This window comes from Somniosus microcephalus, chromosome 20 (assembly GCF_052327205.1).
Source record: "Somniosus microcephalus isolate GS21.2 chromosome 20, FLI_Smic_1.0, whole genome shotgun sequence".
Lineage (NCBI taxonomy): Eukaryota > Metazoa > Chordata > Chondrichthyes > Squaliformes > Somniosidae > Somniosus > Somniosus microcephalus.
This window is the reverse complement of record NC_141006.1, coordinates 57,413,469-57,427,184: the sequence shown is the minus strand read 5'-3', so window position 1 is coordinate 57,427,184 and position 13,716 is coordinate 57,413,469. Positions and strand designations below refer to the sequence as shown.

The 13,716-nt window shown below is 45.5% G+C and overlaps 1 protein-coding gene across 1 annotated transcript; it reads right to left on the bottom strand.

Moving 5' to 3' along the window:
* Positions 1-419: 419 nt before the first annotated feature.
* Positions 420-11,468, bottom strand: LOC147103298 (transcription factor SOX-7-like). Its single transcript, XM_085963149.1, has 2 exons — positions 11,044-11,468; positions 420-3,659 (listed from the first exon to the last, which is right to left on the bottom strand). The coding sequence occupies exons 1-2, from the start codon at positions 11,261-11,263 to the stop codon at positions 2,848-2,850; spliced, it is 1,032 nt and encodes a 343-aa protein (XP_085819275.1). The 5' UTR covers positions 11,264-11,468; the 3' UTR covers positions 420-2,847.
* Between the last annotated feature and the right edge of the window lie 2,248 nt (positions 11,469-13,716).

Genomic DNA, 13,716 nt, shown 5'->3' with positions numbered 1-13,716 from the left:
AAACAAACACTGACCATGCCTTCTATGCAAATTGTCTCTTTATTTATATAATAATCAGAAATGGAAAAATAGAGACAGTAAGAAAGCAAAAAAAACTTCCAAAAGCAACCTATACAAATCTTCAAAGGAGCTGTTTTTCCACATCCTTAAAAGTGTTAATTTCATGATCTTTCCTCTGAAGTTGTAGCTTTATGACATTATTGGTTCCCTTCCCCCATTTAACCAACACCTAGATTGACCGGTTTGTGTCTAACTGTTCAATGAGCCTGTGTAGAATTAGTACGATAGCAAAATACTGCAGATGTTGGAAATCCGAAATAACAACAGAAAATGCTGGAAAAACTCAGCAGGTCAGGCAACATCCGTGGAGAGAAATTTGAGTTGACGTTTCGGGTTGGACCCTTCTTCAAAAGCCAGTTTCGAAGAAGGGTCCAACCCGAAACGTCAACTCAAATTTCTCTCCACGGATGTTGCCTGACCTGCTGAGTTTTTCCAGCATTTTCTGTTGTTATTTGTGTAGAATTAGTAGTGTTGCTCTTTTGAGTCTGGAAAATTGCGGGGGGGCAGTGGTGATTTCCCGACAGGCGTGGACAATGGTCGTAGTTCCCTGCTGCCAGCACGATCTCGGGAAATTATCCCCAGCAAGTTAATTCCCCAGAAAGGACATGGGCCACAATTCACCATCCATGCATTCCTGTTGTCTGAGGACCTGAGCTCCAGGCAATAATCTTTTGTTTCTTAACTTGTCCCATTACCTCTCTGTTTGCCTTGCACCATCATCCCTTTTGTCAGTCAATCTCTCCTGCCTTCCAGCCTATCACCGACCTTCCCTTTGTTCTTTCCTCCCCTCCTCCCTGTCCCTGCCACTGCCCCTGCTTAAAAATCCAGTTCTGACGAAGGGTCCTCGACTCGAAACGTTGACTCTGTTTCTCTCTCCTCGAGGCTGCCCGACCTGCTGAGTCTTTCCAGCATTTTCTGTTGTTATTTCAGATTTCCAGCATCCGCAGTATTTTGCTATTTTATTAATAATCTGAGAGACTCCAGAGGAACTTCCTTCCCTAAATTCTTGCCATTGTGTTCGGCTAGATGAGCCCTTGTGCTGCCAATATCGACGTAGTCTTCAAGCTTTAAGATAGGTTCTGCAAGTCTACACTCCAGGAATCACTGAAAAGTTGGGAGTGGAGAATCAGGAGCATGGATCGCCTCCTCAGACCCTCTGATACATGCTCCCATTAAGCTAGGCTCAGTGCTGGGAGCATAGCCTTGAACAATTCACCCTTATGTCTCTTTGCTTCGAGTTCCACCCCTTTAGCACTTCCCGGGCAGTCACTGTCAAGGGCTCGCTAATCTATCCATGATCTCAATGGCCTTGAAACGTTGACTCTATTTCTCTCTCCACGGATGTTGCCTGGCCTGCTGAGTTTTTCCAGCATTTTCTGTTGTTATTTCGGATTTCCAGCATCCGCAGTATTTTGCTATCGTACTAGTGTGTTACTGGCTTATGGGCGCTTAAACTTCCATCTGAAATTCCTTGATATTTTATTTTGTCGGAGGCCTTAACCCATTTAGAATAAACAGGGGAAACACTCTCGTAAAATGGTGAAGCAAGGAATTTCATACAAATGAGTTAAAGGGTTGCGTGAGAATATTGCACGGCGAAATTTCAAGGTCAATGAGAAGTTGCCTCCATGGAAAGAGAGCTCAGTGCCCACTCATTTTCTTACGTCACCAATGAAACTACTTACTGCTGTTCTTCTGATTCTCCTACATAACCCTAGTCGATAAACTGGTGCCAGATTTTGCACAGCTCATCAAGAAAGACTAAACCTTTCCTTATACTTTAGCACCAACTTAGACATCATCTGCTTTCTCGTTACCCAATCCCCATTAGTTAAATAGCAGATCTCTCTTCGACTCCTTTTACTGATTCCAGCACCTTCTACCGACCCCCGACATCCCAATCCCTATTGCTTAAGGCAATAACCACAGTAACTAGACCAAATAATATGGCCCTACCTATAAAATGTACCAGAGAATCAAGTCCTAGTGTTAATCCTTTACTTTTTTAAGAACATTGTCCTCCAATATTCCTTGTCTTTTTTTCTCTACTTCTTTTCAACCTCCCTACACCCCCCAGATGAGCAAGTAAGCTGCTCCCATTGTAACTCTGCACATAGGAGGCCCACCAGGATGACCCACATTGACTTGTTCTTCAACTGTTATTCCCTAGCAGCATAAAACAACATTTTTAGCATAAACCTGAAGCTAATACGTCAATGCATTTATTGGTTGATTACCTAAACGCTATTACCTATTCACTATTGCTGTGGCGTACACAGTAATATTTTGTACCTTTCTTTCCATAACAAAGTACTTACAAAGCTGTCACTTCCATTTGATGTATTCACTGGCTGAGAAAGAAAGAAAGAAATAAAGAAAGGAAGAAAGAAAGAAAGACAGACAGACAGACAGACAGACAGACATGCATTTATATAGCAACCTCTGGACGTCCTTAAACGCTTTACAGCCAATGAAATACTTTTGAAGTGTAGTCACTGCTGTAATGTAGGAAACGCGGCAGCCAATGTGCGCAGAGCAAAGTCCCACAAACAGCAATGTGGTAATGATCAGGTCATCTGTTTTTTAATGATGTTGGTTGAGTGATAAATATTGGACCAGGACACCGGGAGAACTCCCTTGCTTTTCTTCGACTAGTCCCATGGGATCTTTTACATCCACCGGAGAGGGTAGATGGGTGCTCAGTTTAACGTTTCAGTTGAAAGACGGCACCTCCGATAGTGTGGCGCTCCCTCAGTACTGCACTGGGAGTGTCACTATGAGACTGCATCAAATGAATCTGGAAATGGCATTGTAACAGGCTGTGTTCACATCGGCCAACACAGACACAAGATCAGTTTCAGCAGTGTCATCGCTCCCAAAGACCTTTTCATTCAGTAGATGGCCAAGTGGATCGGGCCATGAGTCGTTGTTGAGGTACTGGTCAAATTCATTACGATCCACATCAGCCAGCAGGTCAGTGTAGCACAAACTGTCCAGGACTTCCAAGTTGTTCACCGGTTGTGGAGCTTGATGGATCTGACCGCAGCAGTGGGCTAAAGTCCCGAGGAATGGAGAGGCTCCTGCTGCCGCATTGTGGTAACACAGCGTCGTATCGTGGGGAGGGGGCAGTGGGGTGGTCTGGTGGGATTGGCTGCAGTATAGACTCCAGTCGGGCCGAGGAAGTCTATAAACCGGATGAGACATTGGCCAGTCCATCCCTGTCAGCCCACTCCCCATTTCTGATGCGTGCTGTGGCTGAGTAAGTTGCCCACTGACGACTGGAGGTCGTTTCCCGAAGGGGAACATTTCCTGCTTGCTGGATGGTGAGTATAGTTCCGGGGGTAGGTTTGGGGGAGGGATATGGTCCATTGCCTGTGTGTCGATGGGAGGATTCTTGTCTTGAGGGCCAGCCGATTCCTGTTGGTCAGTGCTATCCCTGTGAATGGAAAGGCCATTCCTGTAAGGGCCACGGGTTTGGCTTTTCCGTCGCGGCCTGTACTTGTAGTTGGGATATTCCAGCATGTGTTCCACCCGCAGCCTCTCTGCTTCCAGGATGTGTGGCCGCTTCTGCACCACAGTAAGCGATTTCCAGCACCGCCCTGAAAAATGAAAGAAGGAGAAACATTGAAACTAACTGGAGATGGTGCGAGAAATGCACTTTAAGATTTTAATGGCTCCACTATCGCCGGCTGTGCCTTCAGCTGCCTAGGCCCTAAGCTCTGGAATTCCCTCCTTAAACCTCTCCTCCTCCCTACCTCTCTCTCCTCCTTTAAGATGCTCCTTAAAACCTAGTTGACCAAGCTTTTGGTCAGCTGTCCTAATATCTTCTTATGTGACTTGGTGTCAAATTCTGTTTGATAATCGCCCCTGTGAAGTGCCTTGGTATGTTTTTACTACGTTAAAGGCGCTATATAAATGCAAGTAGTTGTTGTTGTCCTCCCCTCTTTTCATAATGGTTCTCACTCTCTCTGGATCCTGTGGATAACTCATTGAAGTGACTGTTCATCACATGGCAAGTGTGTGCTGGGAGGTCACTTGACCATCAAGCGCAACAAAATGGAGTTTGCTCCTATTCTCATTCAATGCCCATGTGCACTTGCTTTCCAGCACTGAATGGTTGAAGCCAATTTGGATGATGCAGTGGAGACTCCTGCTTAGATCAGCTAACTCAGCACAGACCAGGGATCAAGTCCTGGGCCTTTGTACGGCACACTGCTCCATTAGACTTACCTGTCAGTTTTATCATAGAATCATAGAAAGTTACAGCACGGAAGGAGGCCATTTCGGCCCATCGTGTCCGCGCCGGCCAACAAAGAGCTATCCAGCCTAATCCCACTTCCCAACTCTTGGTCCGTAGCCCTGCAGGTTAGAGCATCCCAAGTGCACGTCCAAGTACTTTGTAAATGTGGTTAGGGTTCCTGCCTCTACCACCCTTTCAGGCAGTGAGTTCCAGACCCCCAGAACCCTCTGGGTGAAGAAATTTCCCCTCAAATCCCCTCTAAACCTTCCACTGAATACTTTAAATCAGTGCTCCCTGGTTTTTGACCCCTCTGCTAAGGGAAATATGTCCTTTCTATCCACTTTATCTATGCCCCTCATAATTTTATACACCTCAATAAGGTCTCCCCTCAGCCTCCTCTGTTCCAAGGAAAACAGACCCAGCCTATCCAGTCTTTCCTCATAGCTAAGATTCTCTACTCCCGGCAACATCCTTGTAAATCTCCTCTGTACCCTCCATAGTGCAATCACATCTTTCCTGTAATGTGGTGACCAGAACTGCACGCAGTACTCTAACTAGTGTTTTATAAGCATAATAACAAATGAAGCATAACCCCCCTGCCTTTATTTGCCATGGCAAATAAAGGCAAGCATTCCGTATGCCTTCTTAACCACCTTATCTACTTGGCCTGCTACCTTCAGGAATCTGTGGACATGCACTCCATGGTCTCTTTGTTCCTCTACACTACTCAGTGTCCTACCATTTAATGTGTATTCCCTTTCCTTGTTAGCCCTCCCCAAATGCATCATCTCACACTTCTCCGGATTGAATTCCATTTGCCACTGTTCTGCCCACCTGACCAATTTATTGATATCTTCCTGCAGTCTACAGCTTCCTTCTTCAGTATCAACCACACAGCCGATTTAAGTATCATCTGCAAACTTCTTAATCAAACCCCCTATATTCAAGTCAAGATCGTTGATATATACCACAAAAAGCAAGGGACCTAGTACTGAGCCCTGCGGAACCCCACTGGAAACAGCCTTCCAGTCACAAAAACACCCATCAACCATTACCCTCTGCTTCCTGTCTCCGAGCCAGTTTTGAATCCAACATGACACTTTGCCCTGGATCCCATGGGCTTTTAACTTCGTGACCAGTCTGCCATGTGGAACCTTATCAAAAGCCTTGCTAAAGTCCATATACACTACATCAAACGCACTACCCTCATCTACCCTCCTTGTTACCTCCTCAAAAAGTTCAATCAAGTTTGTCAGACACGACCTTCCCTTAACAAATCCGTGCTGACTATCCTTGATTAATCCGTGCCTTTCTAAATGATGATTTATCCTGTCCTTCAGAATATTAGACTGTGATTGACTGTGCTGAAGTTAGGGAAGGGTGCCTATCTCTTTAACAAAAGGCAACACACTGCAGATGCTGGAAAGCTGAAATATAAACAGACAATGCTGGAAATACTCAGCAGGTCAGGCAGCATCTGTGGAGAGAGAAACAGACTTAACGTTTCAGGTCCTGAGCTTCCGTCAGAAATGAAATGTTACCTTTGTTTCTCTCTCCACAGATGCTGCCTGACCAGCATTTTCCGTTTCTATTGCTTATCTCTTTGACCTGCTTACTCTTACTTTGAAACTTAGGAACATAGGACCAGAACTGACACTCACCCTGTGCAATCCCCAAGAAATCCCAGTCGCCCATTCCCTCACACAACTATCCAATTCCCCCTTTTCATCTTTCCCACACTATAGGGCTGAATTTTCACTGCTTCTGCCTGGGAGGAATGGGGCGTTAGTGTTCCCGAAAATGGTGGGGGGGGGTGGTGGGCGGCAATGACCTATCACCCTGATACCACCGGGACCATGACCGCGGCAATGTTCGCCGAGATCTACCGCCGGTTGCCGGTCCTTGGAGTCAGAAGGTAGGCCCATTTAATATGGAAATCGGGGTCCTATGATGGCAACAGTATTCGGATTAGGCCATCGTGTGCGCCGTGCATCAGGGGGTGGTGGGGGTCGAAGAGGACCCGAGGACCTCTTCATTCAATTCATTAACAGTGTTAATTTCCTACCAATTTCCCAAAGAAAAGAAAGACTCGTATTTATATAGTGCCTTTCACGACCTCAGGATGTCCCAAAGCACTTTACAGACAATAACTCCTTTTGAAGCGTAGTCACTGTTGTAATGTAGGAAACGTGGCAGCCAATTTGTGCACAGCAAGCTCCCACAAACAGCAATAATATTATGACCAGATCATCTGATTTAGTGATGTTGGTTGAGGATAAATTTTGGCCAGGACGCCAGGGATAACTCCCCTGCTCTTCTTCAAAATAGTGGCATGGGGTCTTTTACATCCACCTGAGAGAGCAGACGGGGCCTCGGTTTAACGTCTCATCCGAAAGATGCCACTTGTGACAGTGCAGCACTCCCTCAGTACCGCACTGGAGTATCAGCCTAGTTTATGTGCTCCAGTCTCTGGAGTGGGACACGAACCCACAACTTGCTGATTCAGAGGTGAGAGTGCTACCCACTGAGCCACAGCCGATACAATGGGCCTGAAACAGGGGTTAGGCCCCCCAATTTGCATAACCAATACGGCGTGTGGTACAGTTGCAGTGCGGAGTGAGTGCATGTACACCGCACACCATATTGGGCCCTGCAGTGCTCGATTTTCACCTGAAAAACACGCGCCACGCAATCAAATTTCTAGGCCTTTAAATTCCCCGCCATGAGATTCAGAATCTGGTTTAAAAGAGAGGATTTATAGAAGGTGGTAGCGTTTCCGCTTTGGGCGCAATCGGGAAATTGTGCCCATAATGCACTCATTAGGTTACCCCACAAGTTTCCACCAAAATTCATTTGCATAATCACAAACATGAGATCTTCCATGAACCAGCGCAGCGTAAAAGAATGTAATCGTTTCTTATTATTTTCTTTCCATTCAAAAGCATTCTTTGATGTATTTAAGAGCGGTAACCTGGTGCGGTTTTATTAATACAGCTGAAAATGGGTTTAATCACCAAAAAATAAGCATTTTTAACAAGTGTGTCCAGTCCTCCACCTGTGAGTAACCTGATTAAAAATCACTGAAAATGACTTAAAAAAACCCCAATACCGAACCATTTACTAGTTTCATCGGTGTACACTAGTCCATTTCTTTGTGAATGAAACACTTTGTAAGCGTGCCTACTAGTGCCTGTGCGCCTCAGAAAATGAGCGCAATTTGAAGAACCTTCCCGAACCAGCGCAATTGACAGAATCTCGAAGTTTCGGTCTGGGGGTACTCTTTTTGTTCGTACCAAAAAAACAAACAAACTGACTGTAAACAAAAGTTCAACTAAAACTTAACAAATCAAATTAAAATTTGGTTATCCGGGTTGATGATGCACTCCAGTCCCCGCGGCGCCCACCGGTCGTGGAAATTGGTCTGGGGGTATGGCCAGTTTAGTGTAGCGGGGCTTGATTCGGGTGATATTAATCTTAAACCAGCGTAAAAGATCACGGAAAACGCAAGCGGGAGTGGTTTTGGGCGTAACTCACTTACTTAGGAACATCGGCCATTAACTCCTCGAGCCTGTTCCACCATTAAATGAGAGCATGGCTGATCTGTGACCGAACTCCAAATACCTGCCTTCGCCCCTGATCCCTTAAAACCTTTGGTTTAAAGGCGATGATTTACACACGCTTAAAATTCACGATCCTTTGCGCTGGTTCAGCCGATTGCGCCCAGATTGCGCTGATATAACAAGCGGTAACTCGACCCCTAGGTGTCTCTCATTAGTGAATAAATTGCAAACCAGTTGATCCAGCTTTGATAGTATCAGCAACTGGAGATATGCAAATTAATGGCTATTTGCACATTAATGGTGCAACTTTCCGTATGTATCTGCTGGGACTCCACCTTACATATTGGTGCAGCCCGTGAAGACAAAAGTTTCCCTTTGTCGGTTGTACAAACGCATAACATGTTCATGGGATAATAGAGTCTCTCCTTGGCCAGCTATCCTGCTCGCTACTATCTTCTGTGTGCACTCTAATGCATATCTAATATAATTCCTGTTCTTCACATTTATTCTCTTTTACTTTGCCACCTAATTTGTTTCAAATAATTTCCTCTGTGGTTTGATTTACAAAATTCATTGAATTACATAGAATTTACAGTACAGAAACTGGCCATTCAGCCCTATAGATCCATGCTGGTGTTTATGCTTCACACGAGCCTCCTTCCCACCCCTCTTCATCTAACCCCATCAACATATCCTTCAATTCCTTTCTCCCTCATGTACTTAACTAGCTTCCCCTTAAATGCATCTGCGCTATTCCCCTCAACTACGCCCTGTGGTAGCGAGTTCCACGTTTGCGCCACTTTCTGGGTAAAGAAGTTTCTCTTGAATTCCTTATTGGATTTATTACAGTCTATCTTATATTTATGGCCCCTAGTTCTGGTCGCCCCCACAAGTGGAAACATCTTGGCCTAGAAATTTGGTGGGCTGTGCCACCAGTTAGCACCTAAAGAGGGTACTCAGTGGCTTTAGCGCCACTGGCCACGCCTCCCGCGATATTTAGCTGGGGCGCTAATGGCGGTGTTAGCCTGTTGCGCTGCGCCACTACCGATGACGTCATCGGTGCGCGCAGCGCCCCGCTACCGCCTCGATCTCGATATTTGGTAGCGCCCACCTCTGTAGCGCCGTTCGCAAATCGCGCCCGGTTCACGGGGCCTACCTGTGGCGGCAGTGGCGCAAATTAAGGTGGAGGTGCGGGTGGCCGTTTTTTTCGGCGGCCGCCTGCCAGCACCTCCGTCCCCAGCCTCCTGATCTCCCCCCGCGGCAGTGCCGGCTGCTTTCCGAGAGCCCGGCACTTCTCCTCGGTGCCGGGCTCTTTTGCCGGCACTCGCGATCGCTCATCGCGCTGGTGCAGGCCCCTCCCCCTTAAGAATGGGAGGAAGGCCTGCAGTACCGCAGCGCGCCGTGCCGCAGCGTGTGGCGCTGCGGCACGTTGCGCTGCGATATTCAGTTTCAGCGCCCTAAGAGGGACGCGGAGCACCTCAAGCCTCGCCCCGTGTCCCTCTTGGGGCGCTCAAGCTGAATTTCCGGCGGTCGCAACTGCTCCGATCGCTGCGCTAATTCCGGCGCCCAGGCGAGCTTGGCGCCCCGTTTGCGGCTCCACCCAATTTCTCCCCCCTTCTTTATGTCTATCCTATCAAACCTTTCAGAATCTTAGAGACCTCTATCAGGTCACCCCTCAGCCTTCTCTTTTCTCAAGAAAAGAGCCCCAACCTGTTCAGTCTTTCCTGATAGTTAAATTCAATTTTATATTTTTTCTACCTTTCCCTATTTAGAAAGAAATTAGATGCTGGTTTACATAGTGACACTTGTGTCTTTTTTCTAACTCACTATTGACATTTATACAGTTTTTAAAAGCTCCAATCTTTGGCTCCCTTTGACCTTTGCTGCTGGGTGTCTGCAGGTTGATTTAAGGGAGAGAAAGAGAGTAAATCACAGAAGAAATTAGTTGAAACAAATCAGGTCTCAAAGTAAAACCGAATAAATTTAAAGGACTGGAATTATATTGAGGTCTGAAGGTGAGAATCTGAGACTGACGATTTTTCAGAATTTCAGTAGTGCCAATGATTAGTGGTTTTACCAGAACCAGTCTTAAACAAAATGTTTGAAGTTTATTTATGCTTTAGAAACTGTATAAAAAACCTAGCACGCCAACATGTTACAGACGTCACTCTGATTATCTTGCCTATGGTACTTTTAAAAAATCAGTAAAATTTAGAATAGGTCTCCCAATAGGAGTAAAAACTCAATGCTCTACAGGTGGTGAAGTCAAGTGTTGGCTGTCAGTGCAATGCCAGCCATCAGTTGTATTTTTACATGTTTATGATCATAGAATCATAGAACAGAAGGAGGCCATTCGGAGGATCTGACGAAGGGTCATCGACCTGAAACGTTAACTCTGTTTCTCTCTCCACAGATGCTGCCTGACCTGCTGAGTGTTTCCAGCATTTTCTATTTTTATTTCAGATTTCCAGCATCCGCAGTATTTTGCTTATGTAAAGTATCCCATGGAGTCCTCCCCTGGCCAATATTTATCCCTCAACCAAGATCACTTAGGAAAACAGATTATCTGGTCACTATATCATTGCTGTTTATGGGAGCTTGCTGTGCACAAATTGGTTGCTGTGTTTCCTACATTACAACAGTGACTACACTTCAGGAGTCCTTTATTGGGTGTAAAGCGCTTTGGGACGTCCTGAGGTTGTGAAAGGCGCGCTATAAATACGAGTCTTTCTTTTTCTTTTACCGTCGACCATGCAAAAATGCCCACCTGCACATACATGTAGGCCCATATATACACACGTCTGCATGCACACGGCCAAGTGCATATATACACATGTTGCACACGTGCAGCTACACAGGTGTGCATATTACACACATAAATACACACACACAGGTACACTTATATGCAGACATACATGTAAAGTACACGTTTTGACACACGCTTGTGAACAGTCGTGTAATGTGTTGCACCTCTCACAAGGAGAAAGAAAAACTGTCATTTGTCTTCAAAATTACATATAATATACTTATTAAAGAAGTGGCACAGCCAGTATTCTACAATCTATAGATTTTAAAGACTAACGTTGTCGAATGTCTCAAAGATGTGGTTATTTTCTTTGAGAGACAGTTTTAGTACAAAAAACACAATACGTCAGGTTCATTCCCTGCTCTTTCGATCCTTACCCAACAGTTTGCTGAGCTCTGTGTTCTGAAGGTTGGGGTTCTGCAGAGACAGCCTCTTCCTCTCATCTTTCGCCCACACCATGAAGGCGTTCATGGGTCTGGGAATTCGACTGATGGCTATGTGGGTCCCGCAATCCCTCGGCTGGTCCAGGGGCTCGGGAGCTTCCAGGAAGAAAGCACCAGCATTGACATAGCCTGTACTGGCAGCCCTCATCTTCATCGGCAACTAGCAGGAGCGACCACGCTCTCACTCCTCATCCGAACAGGCAAATCGTCTGTGAGAAGAGACAGGCTTGGAGTTTATATCAGGTTCTATGTTGAACACAGGCTCCTCCTACAAGATTACAATATGACTATCAGTCCAAATCCACCTATTGGATTCAAGGCAAACAAAAAAGCATCTTTAAGAATCCGGTTGCGACATTTTCTAGGTGGTCCATTATATCATTATTCATTTCAGCTTCATGCATCGTTTGACCGGATTTATGGTCAATGGGCTCTTCAAACTCTGGTGCATTCCATGTGCTCTTTAAGATAAGTTAAGAAAGTAATGTGAAAACAAAGTGCACTTGAAGTAGAGGATAATAATTTCTGGCTGGAATGTATAACATCTGATAAATTTGCATGTCAAATTAGAACACCTTGCTAATGGCTCTGTGCCCAGAATCATCCAAAAAGGTCAGCTCACAGGAGAAATGTGATTTTCCAGGTCACATCCATTCAAGGAAGGAGTTGCCCATACAAAGATGAAATGTTAATGAACACACGGGAACGCCGTAGTGTCCTGTGAGCGGCACCTTTGTACCCGGTGGGCTGGGAATTCAAGCCAGTCAATCAGTGTGAAACTGGAATAATTACTGTTTAGCATCACAACATGCAAGAGCTATACCTCTTCCCCCCATATAGGAATATCATGGGAACACAGGAGCTAAGAAAAGAAAATTATGGGTGCAGGGGGTATGTAAATTCCTCGTAAGAAGGAGCCGTATATCCACATTTGCTGACGACACTAAGTTAGGTGGCATTCATCGCAGAATACCCAGCCTCTGACCTGCTCTTGTTGCCACAGTATTTATGTGGCTGGTCCAGTTAGGTTTCTGGTCAATGGTGACCCCCAAGATATTGATGGTGGAGGATTCAGCGATGGTAATGCCGTTGAATGTCAAGGGGAGGTGACTAGACTCTCGCTTGTTGGAGATAGTCATTGCCTGGCAGCATGGGAACACCAAGTCACACACCATCCTGACTTAGAAGTATATCGCCGTTCCTTCATCGTCGCTGGGCCAAAATCCTGGAACTCCCTCCCTAACAGCACTGTGGGAGTACCTTCACCACAGGGACTGCAGCGGTTCAAGAAGGTGGCTCACCATCACCTTCTCAAGGGCAATTAGGGATGGGCAATAAATGCTGGCCTTGCCAGCGACACCCAGATCCCATAAGCAAATAAAAAAAAGCACGTAGTGTAGATGGGAGCAGAAAGTTGCAGAGATGTTAATATGAAGTGAGTGGGCAAAACTGTGGCAGATGCAGTTAAATGTGTGGGAACTTGGGAGGTCATCCACTTTGGGCCTAAGTAAGATAGATCAGAGTGTTCCTATGTTCCTATGAGCTCTGATGCAGCAGAAAATCTCCCCTATTATGGCACAAAGAAAACAAAAGATATTCATCTTTATCTCTAACAAAAGTGTCTTTAATCTAAAGAACATCACAAAATGAGGAAATAGAAAGGGAGCAAAGGTAGATCTTGAGAAGGTTTTAAAAGTTGGAGAGATTGTTGGCAGAGGAGGTTAGGAACATAGGAACAAGAGGAGGCCATTCAGCCCCTCGAGCCTGTTCCGCTATTCAATTAAGTCATGGATGATCTGTATCTTAACTACATTTACCCGCCTTGGTTCCGTAGCCCTTAATACACTTGCCTAACAAAAATCTATCAATCTCAGTTTTAAAGTTTTCAATTGCCCCCCAGCCTGAACAGCTTTTTGGGGGAGAGAGTTTCAGGTTTCTAGCACCCTTTGTGTGGCGAACTGCTTCCTGATGTCACCCTTGAATGGCCTAGCTCTAATTTTAAGGTTATGCCCCCTTGTTCTGGACTTCCCTCAGCAGAGGAAATAGTTTCTCTCTACCCTATCAACTCCTTTAATTGTCTTAAACACCTCAATTAGATCACCTCTTAGTCTTCTATATTCAAGGGAATACAAACCTAGACTATGCAACTTCATAATTTAACCCTTTCATTCTGGTGACTCTGCGCTGCACCGCCCCCAAGGCCAATATATCCATCGTGAGGTGCGGTGCCCAGAACTGAACACGGCGCTCCCGATGCGGTCTAACCAGAGCTTTATATAACAGTAACACAACTTCCACCCAGTTCTATTCCAGCACCCCTTGAGATAAAGGCTAACATTCCGTTAGCCTTTTTGATAATTTTTTGTACCTGTCCTCTAGTTTTTAGTGATTTTTGTTCATGGACCTCTAAATCTCTCGGCTCCTCCACAGTTCCTGGCTTCTCACCATTTAGAAAATACTCTGATCTATCTTTCTTGGATCTACAGTGTATGACCTCACACTTCCCCACATTGAACTCCATCTGCCACCATTTTGTCCACTCACTAAATCTATTAATCTACACTTTTTACTGTGCCAACTAACTTAGTGTCATCAGCAAATTTGTAT

Coding starts and splice junctions, on each gene's coding strand:
- LOC147103298 (XM_085963149.1), bottom strand. CDS start 11,263: ATGAAGATGAGGGCTGCCAGTACAGGCTATGTCAATGCTGGTGCTTTC. Junction 3,660..11,043: donor AGAGCTCAGCAAACTGTTGG/GTAAGGATCGAA, acceptor TTCATTTTTCAG/GGCGGTGCTGGAAATCGCTT.